This window comes from Hippocampus comes, unplaced genomic scaffold, assembly GCF_001891065.2.
Source record: "Hippocampus comes isolate QL1 unplaced genomic scaffold, H_comes_QL1_v1.1 scaffold299, whole genome shotgun sequence".
NCBI classification, from domain to species: Eukaryota; Metazoa; Chordata; class Actinopteri; order Syngnathiformes; family Syngnathidae; genus Hippocampus; species Hippocampus comes.
Genome location: NW_017805694.1, coordinates 305,194 through 320,028, shown reverse-complemented (window position 1 = coordinate 320,028; position 14,835 = coordinate 305,194). Strand labels below are relative to the sequence as shown.

The window sequence follows — 14,835 nt, the reverse complement described above, 5'->3', positions numbered from 1 at the left end:
GGTTGAAAACAAAGGCGAAATGCAACGTTGATTCTTAATCGAGTGGCACCTTGCGATCCAGCTCGCCACTCAAAACATGCGTATCTGAAATCGCCTTTCTCCATTGAAACCAATGGAAACGCCATTGATACGTTCCAGCCCGGAGGCCGGCGGGGGCATTTTGGACCGACCGGAACGGAGGATTGGCTGACTCCAAAGTCGCGTGCGTGACAGTCATCCGGCCGAGATGTGGCGAAGGCACGAATGACTGTTTCAATGAACTATGTCCAAGCATGGATGATACGGGGTCGCCATCGTCATGTTCCGCACTATATTATCTGTGACTTTGATTGCGTGCGCCTAAAAAGGGTGAGGTCCTGGTCTGGTGAGTGACGTGGGTGCCCAGGTATCAAATACGCAGCCGTCACTGGTATTCCATATCTGTTTGCTCCCTAGGCGCACATACTTGATGGGCCACTGAGGCGAGTCGCAGTGGCCAGTGGATGTGTGCCGTGTGAGTATGGATGGGCACGCGCCGAGGATACAGCTCGTGTCAGCAGATAGCAACATGTCCATGGGGCACCGAATTCAGGTAATGTTTCTTTTTTTCCCCTCAACATCACTAGAGAAAACACCGGGGTGAATAGCCTCACCTCTACCGAATATGTACCTCAACTACAACACCAAATGCTGCGAACCTCGTGCAATCGGGACGGATGAGTTTGCTGTCCGTGAGCTAAGCTCGTCACTGTCAACATGGCCGGGTAACGTTCATTCACAAGTGACATGCTGTTACCCGCGTGCCGTTTTCATTTTGTTGGCATATCTTCACTCTGTCACGTCGTAGCAACAAAACAGTCGGTCGGCCTTTTACGGTTGAAAACAAAGGCGAAATGCAACGTTGATTCTTAATCGAGTGGCACCTTGCGATCCAGCTCGCCACTCAAAACATGCGTATCTGAAATCGCCTTTCTCCATTGAAACCAATGGAAACGCCATTGATACGTTCCAGCCCGGAGGCCGGCGGGGGCATTTTGGACCGACCGGAACGGAGGATTGGCTGACTCCAAAGTCGCGTGCGTGACAGTCATCCGGCCGAGATGTGGCGAAGGCACGAATGACTGTTTCAAAGTGCTCTTGAGAAAGGAGAGGCTTGACTTTAGCCGGCCGCCTGTCATCTCTGAATATCCTCCAGATTGTGACCGATCCGCAGAAGAAGATCCAGATTGTCACCGCCCTGGAGCCGGCGTCTCCCGGCAAGCAGCAGCAGTTTATCCTGGCCAACGCCGAGTACTCCCCCGGCGGGAAGGTGATCCTGGCCAAGCAAGAGGGCTCCCCCAACAAGGTCCTCCTCGCCAGCCCCGACGGCTCCGGGGTCAACCAGCTGCTCTTCGCCTCTCCCGATCTGTCAGGACCGCAGATTCAGGTGCGACCCTCCCGACCTCTCCGAAACATTCCTGCGATTGTTCCTGTGCAGAGAAAGAAAGCCCTGTTCAATTGCGAGTCATCATTTGTGTGTGCAACGTGTGTGTGTGTGTGTGTGTGTGTGTGTGTGTGTGTGTGTGTGTGTGTGCGCGTGCGTGCGCGCGCGCGCATTTTTTGAAGGAATTTGAAGCGTTGACAGGCAAGTCTGAATTTGGACTTGTGTGCCTTCAGATGAATCCGTATGGGCCGGGTCAACATTTTGCTCTTTCGATATGCATGTGTCATTCTCTTTTGTTTTGAAGTTGAACATCCGTCAGAAAATTGCAAAAAATGTTGCTCGTCTTCAAAACTAAAAGCAGATTTTTGTAAATGTCTCATTTTACAACCCGACAGACATAATGAGTCTGCTTTCGCGGAGGACTCCGGAAACGGGGCGGATGTTTATGTCGAGAGGCTGACATTTGGAGCATTTGGGCAATTTGAACCCGAACAAGGTCTCCAAATGATTGATGGAGTCTTAAAAACGATCAGTAAATGTGATCGTCGATGAGTTGCACCTCTCAAAGCAACAAACAAAAAAGCAGCGATGAGGTGGGAAGAAATGGAAATTTTATCGAAGCAAGAGGGAAAAAAAGTGCTCTTGCTCTTTGGAGAACGACTCGGGCGTTCTTTCCCCTCAAAGTCACGCGGTGCCATCGGCCAGAGAGCGACACATCAGACGCTCCGTCAAGTGGATTTCTATTCATTTCTTGATTTGAATGGACTTTTGGTCGTCGCCACGGCGTGACAAGTGAGTCTTCGGTTGTTTGCAAGGTGTTGAGCGCCGCTCTTCTTTGTCCCTTTGTCAGTTTGTCACCGAGGGCTCCGAGCAGTCCGTTGCCAAGCCGATTGTGGAGTACTGCGTTGTGTGCGGGGACAAGGCCTCCGGTTGGAATCCTCTTCAATTTGCCTGAAGGCCGTTTCAAAACAAACCCACGAAAAACATTTTTTTTTTGATCCTGCTTATGTGTATCCCCTCGCCGTGACCTTGTTTCCGCAAACAGGGCGCCATTACGGAGCCGTCAGCTGCGAGGGCTGCAAGGGCTTCTTCAAGCGCAGCATCAGGAAGAACCTGGTGTACACGTGCAGGGGCTCCGGCGAGTGCGCCATCAACAAGATCCACCGAAACCGCTGCCAGTACTGTCGACTGCAGCGCTGCATGGCCGTGGGCATGAAACAGGATTGTACGCCGCCGCCGCCGTCGCCGCGGGTTCCGCGCTCGAGCGTCTCGCGCGGCCCTGACCCGCGGCGCGCCGCCTGTCTTGCAGCCGTGCAGTGCGAGAGGAAGCCGATGGACGTGCCCGCCAGGGAGAAGTCCGTCAACTGCGCAGCCTCCACGGAGAAGATCTACATCCGCAAGAACCTGTGCAGCCCGCTGGCCGCCACGCCCACCTTTGTGTCCGACAGGGAGACTTCCAGGTGACGTCGTGAAATGCTTACATTGCCCCCCCGTCGCCTCGCACGCTGATCGGCGGCCGACTAAAACGGACAGATTTATTCTTTTTTTTTTTTTCACTCGCGTGCTTCGTACGTGAGCAACATCCCGTCGCGCCGCTTCGCTCCCTTCCCAGTCGAGTCGACCTGCTCACTGCCGCGGGATCGCGGCGCGCGACGCTCAACTCCAGAGAGCACTCGAAAAACAACCAGCGCCGTACGCAAAGTGCTGTACGTGGAGCGGGGAGGAGTCAGACAACAATCAAACAAGACGTGAATCACAAAGACGGGCGGGTAGAAAGCGCAAAATAGAATCTCGTGCCGAAGAATAAAAAGGGACGAGTTTGAAAGATGGGCGGCGGAGGGGCTTGCCGAACGTTCCTTCCAACTCGGTAACGTCTGAGTTGGCGACCTTTCGCCTTGATTTTCATTCGGTCCGTCGTTGGCCATCACAGCAAATGCATCATGGGAAATTCTTCATTGTCTCAAACGCGCCCCAACGGGTTTCTTCTGCCATCCGGTGGAAGAGCATCGAATTGCATTTCCCTGCCAAAGGCAGACGAGCAAAAGCCATGATTCGCAGTCAATCGATCCGAATTTCTTTGACGGGTCGCCCGGTCCACCGTGCGTCCTTTTCTTGACGTCATCGTTTGCGCGTCTGTCCAAACAGGTCGGCGCATTTGCTGGAGTCCAGCATGTTGCTCAACATCCAACAATCTTTCCCCAAGCTGGAAAACACCATCTTGATCCCGGCATCCCCGGAAAAGGTAACTCCCTTTTGGCCCTCCCGGCGGAAAAGGGACAAAACACCGCGAGAGGAGCCGCGGGGGCTCCGTCGTCACAAAAGTCGCCGCCGCGCGTTGATGATGATCGTACATTGAACTCCCCTTCGAGCGGGGGGGCCGGGACCAAAGCGGCGAGGCCGCTTCTATTTCACCTTTACAAAAGGAACTTGAAATGAGTCAAATGGGGCCGGCCAAATCTTTCCGTCCCCATCCCACAAGCCGTCGCCATTTTACGCTCGAAAGCCACTTACGCGCGTCGCATGCCGGTGTCTCTGTCAGCACGACGACCCCTGCCACGGCGACCTGGGCACGCTGGCCAACGTGGTGACCTCGCTGGCCCACCTCAACAAGGCCAGGGAGGCCGGCGGCGGCGAGCCGGCCGACACGCTCAGCAACGGCGACGGCTCCATGACGGACCTGCAGGAGGACGAGCAAAGCGATATCACCAGGTGAGTGAGGACGCCTTCCGAGCGCTCAAAGCCTTCGGAGACGGTCGCTCCAAGCGCGTCCTCCCCGACGTTGCCCCGGCGCTCCACAGGACGCTTTCCGCTTCAAGCGTGGAACACAATAACTTCTTTTTCTGGTTTTGTTTTTCTCCTTCAATGACATCACAATTGTGTTGTTCTTATTTTGGGAGCAGCCGGAAGGTCAAAACGCGCGCGTTGAGACGTCGCAAGCGGCGTGGCAAAGAAACGCTCCGAATCGGAAAATCGCTTTTGATTCCAAACGCGCGCGCACATGGAACCCAATCGAACCAATCCGTTTTCAAAGCTAGCAAATGCTGTTGTTAGCGGAAAGGAAATGCCGCTGGTACAATGGCGAGTGGTTTGTCGTCGTCTTCACTCGAACTGGGCGGAGCCGCATGGAATCGTATTCCCGGCGACTTGAACGCGAATGACGCCCGAATTGTCTTTTCCCCGAGAGCCACTTTTCCAGTTGCACCCACGGAAACTTTGCCCCCCCCCCCCCCCCCCCCCCCCCCCCCCCCCCCCCCCCCCCCCCCCCCCCCCCCCCCCCCCCCCCCCCCCCCCCCCCCCCCCCCCCCCCCCCCCCCGTGTGTCCTCCAGAGCCTTTGACACGCTGGCCAAAGTCCTGCACGCCGGCGACGGCTCGCCGCCGACCAACCTGGAGGCCACCATGCGGCTGATGTCGGGCGACCAGTCGGGCCCGGTGTCGGAAGTGGAGGGCTCGCTGCTCTCGGAAAGCCATATTCCATTCAAAGTAAGCGCGGGGGGTCGGCGGGGGGGGGCGGCGACGCCGTCTGCCGATGGCTCGCTCACCTTTTGTTTTTGTTGTTGTTGCCGCAGCTGATGATGCCCGTGCCCGTGCCGGAGTACCTCAACGTCAACTACATCTGCGAATCGGCCTCGCGCCTCCTCTTCCTGTCCATGCACTGGGCGCGCTCCATCCCCGCCTTCCAAGCCTTGGGGTAAGTGACGGGCGCGCCGCCTCTCGCGCGCCACACGGACGCTCCTCGGCAACCGCAGCCCCGCGGCCTTTTTGCAGAGGTCAGGAGGACAACGACATCAACCTGATGAAAGCTTGCTGGAACGAGCTCTTCGCGTTGGGTCTGGCCCAGTGTTCCAACGTGATGAACGTGGCGACCATCTTAAGCGCCATCATCGGCCATCTGCAGACCAGCTTGCAGGAAGGTAGGACGACGCTTTCGTGGGAAACGAGAGAACGCTCGCAAGGAGCCGCCGCGGGCCGACCCGACATCGTCGGCCAGGCAAACGGCATCGGCGCGCTTGCCGTCATTCCGGTTCCTCGTTCGCTTTGTCTTTGATGTCTCGATCCGCGCTCTTTGTCATCAGAGAAACAATGTTTGCCTTTTTATCAAACCAAAGCAAATGCAGAGGCACGCGCGCCCCTTTTTGGCCTTTCGAGCCTTTCCGAGCGCGAGGCTCGGCCGTCACGTCAAAGCGGCTCGGCGGAGCCGTCAAATCACTCGATGTGACATTTCACTTCCGCCACGATACCGACGTGGCGGCGCAGAGTGAACCATCCGTGCTTCTCGTGATGTCTTAGTAGTCCGGGGACGACGCGCTGGGGAGACGATGTCTCCCATCTGGCCCGGGAACGCCTCGGCAGCCCCCGGCAAGAGCTGCAACAAGCGGCCGGGGGGAGGGGCAAGTCTGGGCTTCCCCGCTAAAGCTGCCGACCCCGCGACCCCGCCCCGGATCAGCGCTAGCGACCGACGTCCATTTTCGCCCAATCTTTGCTCTTGAAAACAACGTTGCTCTCAACAATCCCGACATCGGTTGCGCGGGACCGGCTCGTCGGCGCTGGCCTCGGACGTTTTGCTCCCCGTCCGTCACGTCTCTTTTTGCTCTCTCCGCCCGACCAACAGAGAAGCTTTCCCAAGAGCGCGTGAAAGTGGTGATGGAGCACATCTGGAGGCTGCAGGAGTTCTGCAACAGCATGACCAAGCTGTCCCCGGACGCTTACGAATACGCCTTCCTCAAAGCCATCGTTCTCTTCAGTCCCGGTGCGTCCCGCCCAAGGAGTTCAACGGGGCGCCGCGGCGAGCCCGCCCGCCCGCCCGCCCGCAAGCGCGCGTACGCGGCAACACGCATGGCAAACGCGCTTTCTTTTCTCCGTTTGGATTTGCATCAGATCACCCCGGGATCGACAATACCCTGCAGATCGAGAGGTTCCAGCAGAAGGCCTACATGGAGCTGCAGGACTACGTCGCGCGGACGTACCCGGAAGATTCCTACCGGTGGGTCCCGCGGCGCCCACGCACGGGCCCCTCGCCGTACGATGGAGTTTGGGTCCTGTTGTTGACCCGAGCCCCGTCGCTGCAAATGAGACCGCGCCTGCGTCCAAAGGAGCAGTCTCCTTTGTTTTCCGCCGTTATCGCGCACTTGTGGCGTCCACGTCGACCGCGGCGCTCGAGCAGGCCGAGCGCTGACCTCGGCAAAGAATCGGCATCGACGATTTCCGCCGGTGATCTCGAGACGTGGCCTTTTCTCTGCGCAGGTTGTCCAAGCTGCTCCTGCGGCTTCCCGCCCTGCGTCTGATCAGCGCCGCCGTCACCGAGGAGCTCTTCTTCGCCGGCCTCATCGGCAACGTGCAGATCGACAGCATCATCCCGTACATCCTCAAAATGGACTCCACCGACTACAACAGCCAGTCGCTGCCCGGGGTTTGAGCCTCGTCCCCGCCTCCGCCGCCCCCCTTTGGCCTCGGGAAAGCCCGGACTGTCGCAGCCGGTCTCCGGCCATGGCGTGGTTGCGTCGCCGTTCGTCCACCAACCACACACCCCCCGCCCACCCTTCGAGTCAGTCTGCAGAGCCTGGTGGCATAAGATAAGAGAGTCCGCCGGCTGTTCATGTGCACAATCAAGACGGAAGCGGCGCCCTTATAGCGTGTTCGCTTGACTGGACGCAATTTTGCAATTTCTGCTTTGTCCGCCTCAAGGCCTTTTTGCAAAACCGTCAACAAAGGCGGTTCTGGTGGACACGTTTTCTGAGACGCTACTCGTAGACGGCTTGGGACGACATTTCAGGATGAACCTAAAATGCGTTGGCTACCTAAATGGACCAATACGTTTCCACCTCTTTGCGTTTCTGTGACTCTTCCGGTCTCTCTTTTGCAACCCGCTGATGACACACTGTGACAGTCGAAACTTAGTGGCTGCACTGGAAGAGTAACAGAAAGCCACCAGTGGTCATGCGTTTTAGTTTCCTTCTAAATTTCCGCCCCAAACTTGATCTCCCAAACTTTTTGGGAGTAGTGTACAATCATGCTGTCCTGTGGGTTTTTTTTTTTTTTTTTTTTTGCAATTGACTCCCAAAATGTCCTCGTGAATTTATTTGTGGCTAAAGGTTATAACCTTGTTTTTCTTTGAAATTGTGGATTTGTTTGCCCATCCAAAGGATCGGACCAACAATGCCGTCACTGTGTGTAAATAGAATTTGGTGGAGAGCACTCTGTGATGATCACATCCTGTCTTTTGGACAAAAAAAATATCTCTGATGGTCTTGTCATATGAAAATAAAAACAAGTCTCTGATATTTTTCCAACTTCAGCGCGCTTTTCACGCGTGGCGCTTACTCCGATTGCTGATTCAGCTTAGTTGGGCTGAGTTGAACTTTGTCTTTGCCTTACAAAAGCGGCTTTCAACAGTAAAAGGAAAAAAAAAAGGTCAGTCATCAACACGTGCCGCCCCAATAAAGCCAGCAGATTGTCGACCTGTTGCTGTCGAATTATTTGTCAAGTGACGCTCGAGGATGGGACGAGCACACAAAAGGTGAAGCAGCTCAGTCAATCCGCAAGCATAGCGGCTTCCTTTGCTTTGTCTCGCCACCGTCTTCCTCCAATCGAGCATGAGTAGTGGCAAGAAGTCGATGGCGTGAGACCCCCGTGAGATATCAAACCAAACTGGAGTCAAAAGGAGCTCCAAAAGCGGTTGCGCAAGTGTGGCTCCCCTCTTCGAAGCGGGCGTTCCGCCTACGAAGCCCCGATCCGGTTCAGCCGTTCAAGCCGGCACCGTCCGTCCACCCGAAACGTCCACCGCGACGAATCGCGGCGACAAAAAAACGCACAAACGAGGGGTGACGCAACGCGTGGGGCGCCGGGCCTCGGCGGATTAGCCCGCCGCGCCGCGGCTCAAGGTGCAGCGTTCCCACGCTCTCGCTGGGAGCCGGGATTCATCGCGCCCGAGGAGCCCCCTGCCAAAGCCGGCCACAAAAGCTCCATTTAGCCAGCGGGCCTTAAGAGCGCCGGCTTACGTAAGATTGGAAGCGGGCAACGGAACGGATTGGATCGCAACATGACGCCGACTCAAATTCCAGGAACGGCTGCTCTCTGATCTCCAAAATCATTTGACATGGACGGTGCTTGTTAGCCCAACAGCATTTTTTGTTTTTTTTGCAAACGCATTTGAACATTTTTATGAGTCTGCACAGCTAACGATATTTGGATCGGTGACGCTAGCATACTTGACTAGATTAGCGTGTGGTCATGTAAACTTTTTTCTTTCTTCCGTTTTAATGTTCTAAAATGTGAGTGGCCGTCGTGGATGTTGACGGACGAATTAGTTGTGCAGTTGCCAAGTGTGTTCCTTTTTTTTCAATGTTTAATTTTTTTGGTGGTTAAACACGCATCAGGTCACGTTGACCCGTCAACACTTTTCACGTAGCAAAGGTCCATTTTCATGACACTTTGTGTCTTACGTCAGGTCGGACCACTTTTGAAATTCAAATCACAACCGGCTGCGCAACTAATCCCCCCCACTTGAGGTACACAACGTTTCTATTGTGACGCAAGCCATTCAAATCCGGGACCCGTCCAACGCTAACCATTCTCAGGTGCACAAGACAACAACAGGTGCCAAAGAACGCCGGAAAACGTGCAAAACGTCTCACGGTGACGCACAGCAAGTCACCGGCACCTGTTGAGGCCACATTTTACTCGGAGATGGCTCTGCGCGCCCCCCAAAGGTATTTGGGACACTGATTTCAAAAAGGGCGTGACTTTAGTTGAAGCACTTCAGGTTTGGGGGAGACTTTCATTTTTTTTTATATTTGAAGTTTGACCTCTATAAGCATCTGTCGTGAAAAAAATGGAGTGAAAATTGGTTGAAGTGTGTCATTTGTAAAAATAACCCACGTGGGGACCCACCAATTTTGGGGAAATTTGTGGGGGGGGGGTGAAATGAACACAACGTGGACATGGGAGTTTGTGGGCCCAAGGACAGCTGTCGTTGACGTTCGTTGAACAGGGCCAACCAACGACACACTCACGTGCTCACACGCAGACATCCAACACACAAATACGACAGTGGGTGCTGGAATGACACGTCACGAAACCAGCTTCCTTCTTTGCATTCTCTTCTTGGCTTTGAGTGTGTTGGGTCAACTTTCCTCGCGTTTGGGTTCATCGCAATTGGCAAGATGGGAAGAACTGTGCGCGCGTGCTCGTCTCACCCCCCCCGCATTCGCTGTCCCAAGCTTGACTCACGATGAGCGACCCTAACACTTGAGTCAATCCAGTAGTCCCTTGTGTTCAAAGGGTTAAGTGGGGGGCGGGGCGGGGGCGCTCACAAAGGCGGGGTTGTTTCACGCGCCCGCGCGCGCGCGGCCGCGGAAGAGAGCCGAGAGAGAGAGAAAAAAAAAGCTCCCTCATCAGAAGAGTAGACGCGCTAACTAACTCACACGCGCAGAGAGGGAGAGAGTCGGGGCGCCAGCGCACAAAAACATGCCGCTCGACTCGCTCGGCTTTGTCAAGTTGTCTTCGTTCGAGCCTTGACGGGGCTCAGCATGCCCAGCGCCAGCGTGTCCGTGCGGAGTTTGTCCGAAGTGGAGAAACGCCTCGGCGGCCGGCCGGTGAGTGCCGCTCGCCTCCTTGTTTTTTTTTGTTGCGCTTGCTGTCTGTCGTCTTTGGTTTTGTTTGCCTTTGCTCGGTTTTGTTCGGAAAGCGCCCCGCGTCGCCAAACGGACGGACGGACGGCGGCCGCGCGTTCCCGTTCGGCCGCCGGCGTGACTCGGTCAACTTTGGCCGTCGAGCTCTTCGACGTTTCGGTGCGCCGCCTCGGGGGAAGAGTCGGAAGGAAGTCGACGGGGACAACTTGTCGGACACTTTCAAGGCTCGCTTTTTTCTTTTGGCCCCACGTGACGTCATTTCAAGTCGGCTCACAAAGGGAGCCTTGGCGTTCAAGCGCGCCGTCGGCTTCCTCGTCACGAGATTCGAGTCGCTTTGGTGTGCGACGCGACTCCGAACGGAGAAGGGACGGATGACTCCCGAGTTTGAGTTTGCCTTGCGCCGCGGCCAGGACCGATGACGGAGGACAAGGACACCGGAGTCTTTTGGGTGAACTTGAATTTGTATCTTTTTTCTCGCGTGGGGGACTGTGAAGAATCCTGAAGGATGGGCGATTTGGGTCCAACGCCTGTTATTTGCCAATTTCGTTGGATACAAAGTGGGGCATTGTGGGCAAACTTTTTGCAATGTGAACAATACGAGCGGGAGCGTTCCCGATTTGCTGCCTACTTGGATGCTCTTTTGCCAACGGGTTGCCAAACGAATCCATCCGTCGCGAAATGGGCCGAGAGGCGCTCACTTGGTGAAAACTGACAAGATCCCCACGCGCGATCGTGTCCGCTTGTCCTTGGCTGCCAAAACGCTTCACCGCCCTAAAAGCTCGAGTTCAATATTGCGTGTTTGTCGGCGTTTGCCTTTCAAATGAAGCCTTTGACAGTGATGCGCACTTTGCCTCGACTTCCCTCCAGACGTCCTTCCTTCCCCAAAACGAATTGCGCAACACCCCGTCGATCGGCGACCTCCCTCACGCGACCCTTCCGAGGGCTTGGCTTCAACGTGTTTCCAAGTTTTTGCTTTGCCACCCCCCAGAAATTGCATTCCACCCTTCCGCCTCCCCAGAATAAAAGTCTAAAAAGAAAAAAAAAAAATCAAATCAACCCGTTGAGGCTCCCCGTTGCTGTCTTTCCGCCTCGCAGCGGGCGACAAGCGACCGGAGGGAATATCAATAAGCGGGCCGGCCCCACTTTTCTTGTGCCCCTGCTGGAAAAGCGCCGCTTTGTCGCGAGCGGCAGCCCGGATGCTCTCGCAGCTCAGCGCTTTGGAGGCGCCCTATTCAGATGAGCGCAAATGTCGCTTCTTCTGACGTTTGAGATGCAAAGATGCCGCCGGCGGGGCGGTTTCGGAGCCGGCGAACCTCCGGCCGTCCGTTTTCTGCAGAGAATTTTGTTTGGAACCATATCCGAGCTCGCCGTGACGACCCCGGGGCCGCGCCGCAGCTGTGAGAAGGCCCGCTTTCTCATCTCGGCTGCTCCGTTTGCCCGCGTCAACGTCGCCGCAGGCCGGACGGCCAGTTCGACAAGCAATGGCGGCTTCAGCCTGCACTCAAACCAAGTCTTCATTCCACGACTATTATGTCGCAATTGTCCTGCGGTGGGTTGGATATGAATGACGCGGCAAAAAGAAACATTTGACCTGGAAATCGATCATCCTCATCGGAGATACGCGCGCACGCACGCACTGCTAACCAACGTGACACGCAAAGGTGGCCATGGCAGCGCCAAGCTCCTTTCCGCACGTTGGCTGTCAAATTGGACGCGCGATTCCATTCTGTGCGCGCACTCGAGGTGAACAACGAGGCACACCAGCAAACTGTCCAAAGGGAAGGTGTATTTTTGTCGGAGAACCGCGCGGGGTAGCCTGCTGGATGGCTTGGTGTCGTTGGCCAGATGACATGAACGTGGCAACGTACAGAAACGGAATTCCCCCCCCCCCCCCGCCCCCCCGAAAACCAACAGTGGTGTCGTCTCAAGACTGCAGAAGTGTGTCATGGTGCTGGTGGACAGATGGCCACCCAGTGCTATGTAGGGCAGCGTGGAGGCACTGCGGGGGGGGGGGTTGCCCAAACCCAGTCATTCTTTGTGCTGTTGTGGAACTCAACGGGGGCTCCTGGGGGTGTCTTCCAATGGCGAAATGCTCCATATTGCTGTTGGAGGTCAAAGGTCAAAGGCAGTTGGTGCGTGTTTGCCAAGCTTGCCGGCATCGCATTCTCATCAAGGTGCGTTCCAGACCTTCGCTCGCACTTCTGGACAGGAAAAGCTTTGAGCATTTTTCCAACCTTCGGCGGACCTCGGCGTGAGCGCGCGCTCCTTCGCCAACACTGGCGCCTCAGCGGCGCCGGCGAAGGCGACTCGGGTCGCCGGTTTGTATGTTTGGCTGGCGACCCGCGGCGATGGGGGGGCTTGCGCCTTCCCGACCGGGAACGGCTGCGGACCCTGCCGGGAATCTGCCCGCCGGATATCTGACGTCATTCTTTCCCCCCCGAGACGCCAGGGGGCTTGATCTCGCCGCCGATCCGCAGAGGGCGCTTCTCCAGCTGACGGCTCGGGCCCCAGATTTGGAGGCGCCGATTCTCATCCCGGCCGCTCGACACCCAAAAATTTTGGGCTTTGAATGCGCACGGTGAAAAAGCGATTTGCCCGATGAATCCCAAAAAGCGGAGGGGAACGTTTCCATCTCCGTCACTTGATTTTGCAATTCCGCTGGTTTGTGTTTACTCGCTGACTCGAAGTGGCCAAACTTGTTGCGAGCAAAGAATCCGGTTTCGCACCGCTGCCTTCACTTTGTCGTCGTCGCACCGGCGCGCGCATATACTCGTTTATCCGGCACGCCGTTGAGGCGGAGAAGGACGTGCAAGCGCGCCTCGGGGGATTTCAGCCTTTGTCGCCATCCCACGCGCATGTGTGTGTGTGTGTGCGTGTGTGCGTGTGCGTGGGCGCGCCGCGTTGCCCTTGCGCAACACAAGGCTCTTTCTCAAGCTCAGCACCCAGGAAAAAGGCCCACTTTGTCTCCATTCGCCACTAAGCCGCCTCATGTGGACTGACATCACCGAAACGGCGCGGCGCGGCCGCCAATCAGAGGCCGCCCGCTTGCCTGCCTGCCTGCGGGCATCGGCTTCCTTTCGGTCCAACCTGTTTGCTCACATGAGGAGCCCGCCGGCTTACCTTCCAACAACGCAGCGAAGGCAAACCGAGGCGAAAAGACTCGGCGCTCGTTGGGCGCCAGGGCCGGCGTCGTGCTTTGTTGGTGCTTGACGAGTTCTTCGGAAGAACCGGTTTGTTTGGTTTTTCCACCGGCAAAGAGCCAAGCGGGAGCCACGTCGTGACCTCGTCGTCAAGCGGCCAAACTTTTAACGCCGGACGTCGGCGTTTGCTCAAGAGCGCCCGCGCTTTGAAGAAGAAGAAAATGCGCCGTTAGCATCTGCTCGGCAACATAGCATAGCATCGGTTATACTTGCACGTCCTTTCACAACATAGCATCAGCAAACGTCTTTCTTAATGCTTGTCGATGATCGCGAGTCGGAGACGGCGTGCTCGCCGGGCTCGTCCGCCGTCGCTCGTCTGACGGGACGCCGGGGCGAATGCAGTTCAAAGCGTCGCCCGTCGTCCGATTTTTGCTGGCAGGAGAAGGGGAGCCGAACTTGGACGCGGTTGAGAAGTTTCAACGCCTCTCGCTTCCCTCCGTGACATTTGAACGCCGACCGCCACTGACTAAGCCGCACGTCAAGGACGGCGCTACTCCGGTGGACCCCCCCCGAGTAGCGCCGGCGGTACGGTACCCGCTTGGAGCGTCGCTGGCGCCACACAAATCCCAGTGGATGACGGCATTGCATCACTTGGGATTTGAGATCGGCCTGCTTTCAAGTAGGACATAAAGTTGAGGCACAGTGGGGGGGGTTTTCGTCGGGGGGTTGGTCGTTTTGTGAATGGAGACGCCTCCGAATGAGCATCTCCGGTCACCCGTGATCGATTCCGATCGGCCGTCTGGACGTTCGGTGAACGGGATCGGCCCCGTGAGATGCGGCCATGTCATCGGCGCAATAGTCGCGGTCGTCTTAGGAAAATGACATCTCCATGAAAAAAGAAGCGCTTTCAAACGAGTTCTCCCGGGAAGCCGCCGCCGCCGCCGTCGCCATTTGGTCCATCCCAAGACGAATCCTCTGTTCATGACGTTGCAGGACCGGAGCGCTGAGGACGGCTTTCTCAGCCTCCCGACGACGACCGCGACCATGCGGCGAGGTTCCTCGGAGAACAACCTGGACCGGGACCCGGACCCGGACGACGCCGTTCCCTCTCCGTCGCCGTCCTTGGAGTTCCGGCGCAGCCGCTCCTGCTTGGACAACCTCCAGCAGAAGATCCTGAAGGTGACGGAGCAGCTGAAGATCGAGCAGGCGGCGCAGGACGACAACGTGGCCGAGTACCTCAAGTTGGTGAACAGCGCCGACAAGCAGCAGGTGGGCCGCATCAAGCAGGTCTTCGAGAAGAAGAACCAGAAGTCGGCGCACAACATCGCCCAAATGCAGAAGAAGCTGGAGCAATATCACCGCAAGTTCAAGGACGGCGAGCTCCACCACGCCACGACGCCCCAAGCGGCCGGCGGCAAGCACAGCACCATACCCAGGGAGTCGCGCCGCGAGCTGCTGAGGGACATGACGGGCAGCGGCCGCCACCCCACCATGGACAAGATCAAGACCATCGGACCCGGCGTTTCCCTCTCGCCTCCTTTCTTCTTCAGCAAGCCCAGAGGAATCGCCAACCTCATCCGGAACAGGTTCGGCAGCGCCGACAACATTGACCACATGAAGGCCCCCGCGGACGCGGCCGCCCCGCGGCCGGACGAGGCGGCGGGC

The 14,835-nt window shown here is 56.8% G+C and overlaps 2 protein-coding genes across 3 annotated transcripts in view; both read left to right on the top strand.

Moving 5' to 3' along the window:
* Window positions 1–406: 406 nt before the first annotated feature.
* nr2c1 (nuclear receptor subfamily 2, group C, member 1) lies at window positions 407–7,695 on the top strand. 2 transcript variants are annotated; one of them, XM_019881773.1, is made up of 13 exons: window positions 407–571; window positions 1,175–1,405; window positions 2,253–2,331; window positions 2,448–2,627; window positions 2,712–2,862; window positions 3,548–3,644; window positions 3,942–4,111; window positions 4,730–4,883; window positions 4,970–5,091; window positions 5,169–5,314; window positions 6,013–6,170; window positions 6,210–6,384; window positions 6,645–6,802. In XM_019881773.1, the coding sequence occupies exons 1-13, from the start codon at window positions 500–502 to the stop codon at window positions 6,683–6,685; spliced, it is 1,776 nt and encodes a 591-aa protein (XP_019737332.1). In that variant the 5' UTR covers window positions 407–499; the 3' UTR covers window positions 6,686–6,802. The 2 variants fall into 2 exon arrangements, with proteins under 2 accessions (XP_019737332.1, XP_019737331.1); XM_019881772.1 differs by having other exon boundaries at window positions 409–571; window positions 6,013–6,150; window positions 6,279–6,384; window positions 6,645–7,695.
* A 2,074-nt stretch (window positions 7,696–9,769) lies between these two features.
* Window positions 9,770–14,835, top strand: part of LOC109522952 (transmembrane and coiled-coil domains protein 3-like) — a 6,936-nt gene continuing 1,870 nt past the window's right edge. Inside the window, exons 1-2 of the mRNA XM_019881776.1 lie at window positions 9,770–9,994; window positions 14,164–14,834. Coding sequence (XP_019737335.1) covers window positions 9,929–9,994; window positions 14,164–14,834 — 737 coding nt within the window. The 5' untranslated portion in view covers window positions 9,770–9,928. The remainder of the gene's footprint in view (window positions 9,995–14,163; window position 14,835) is intronic.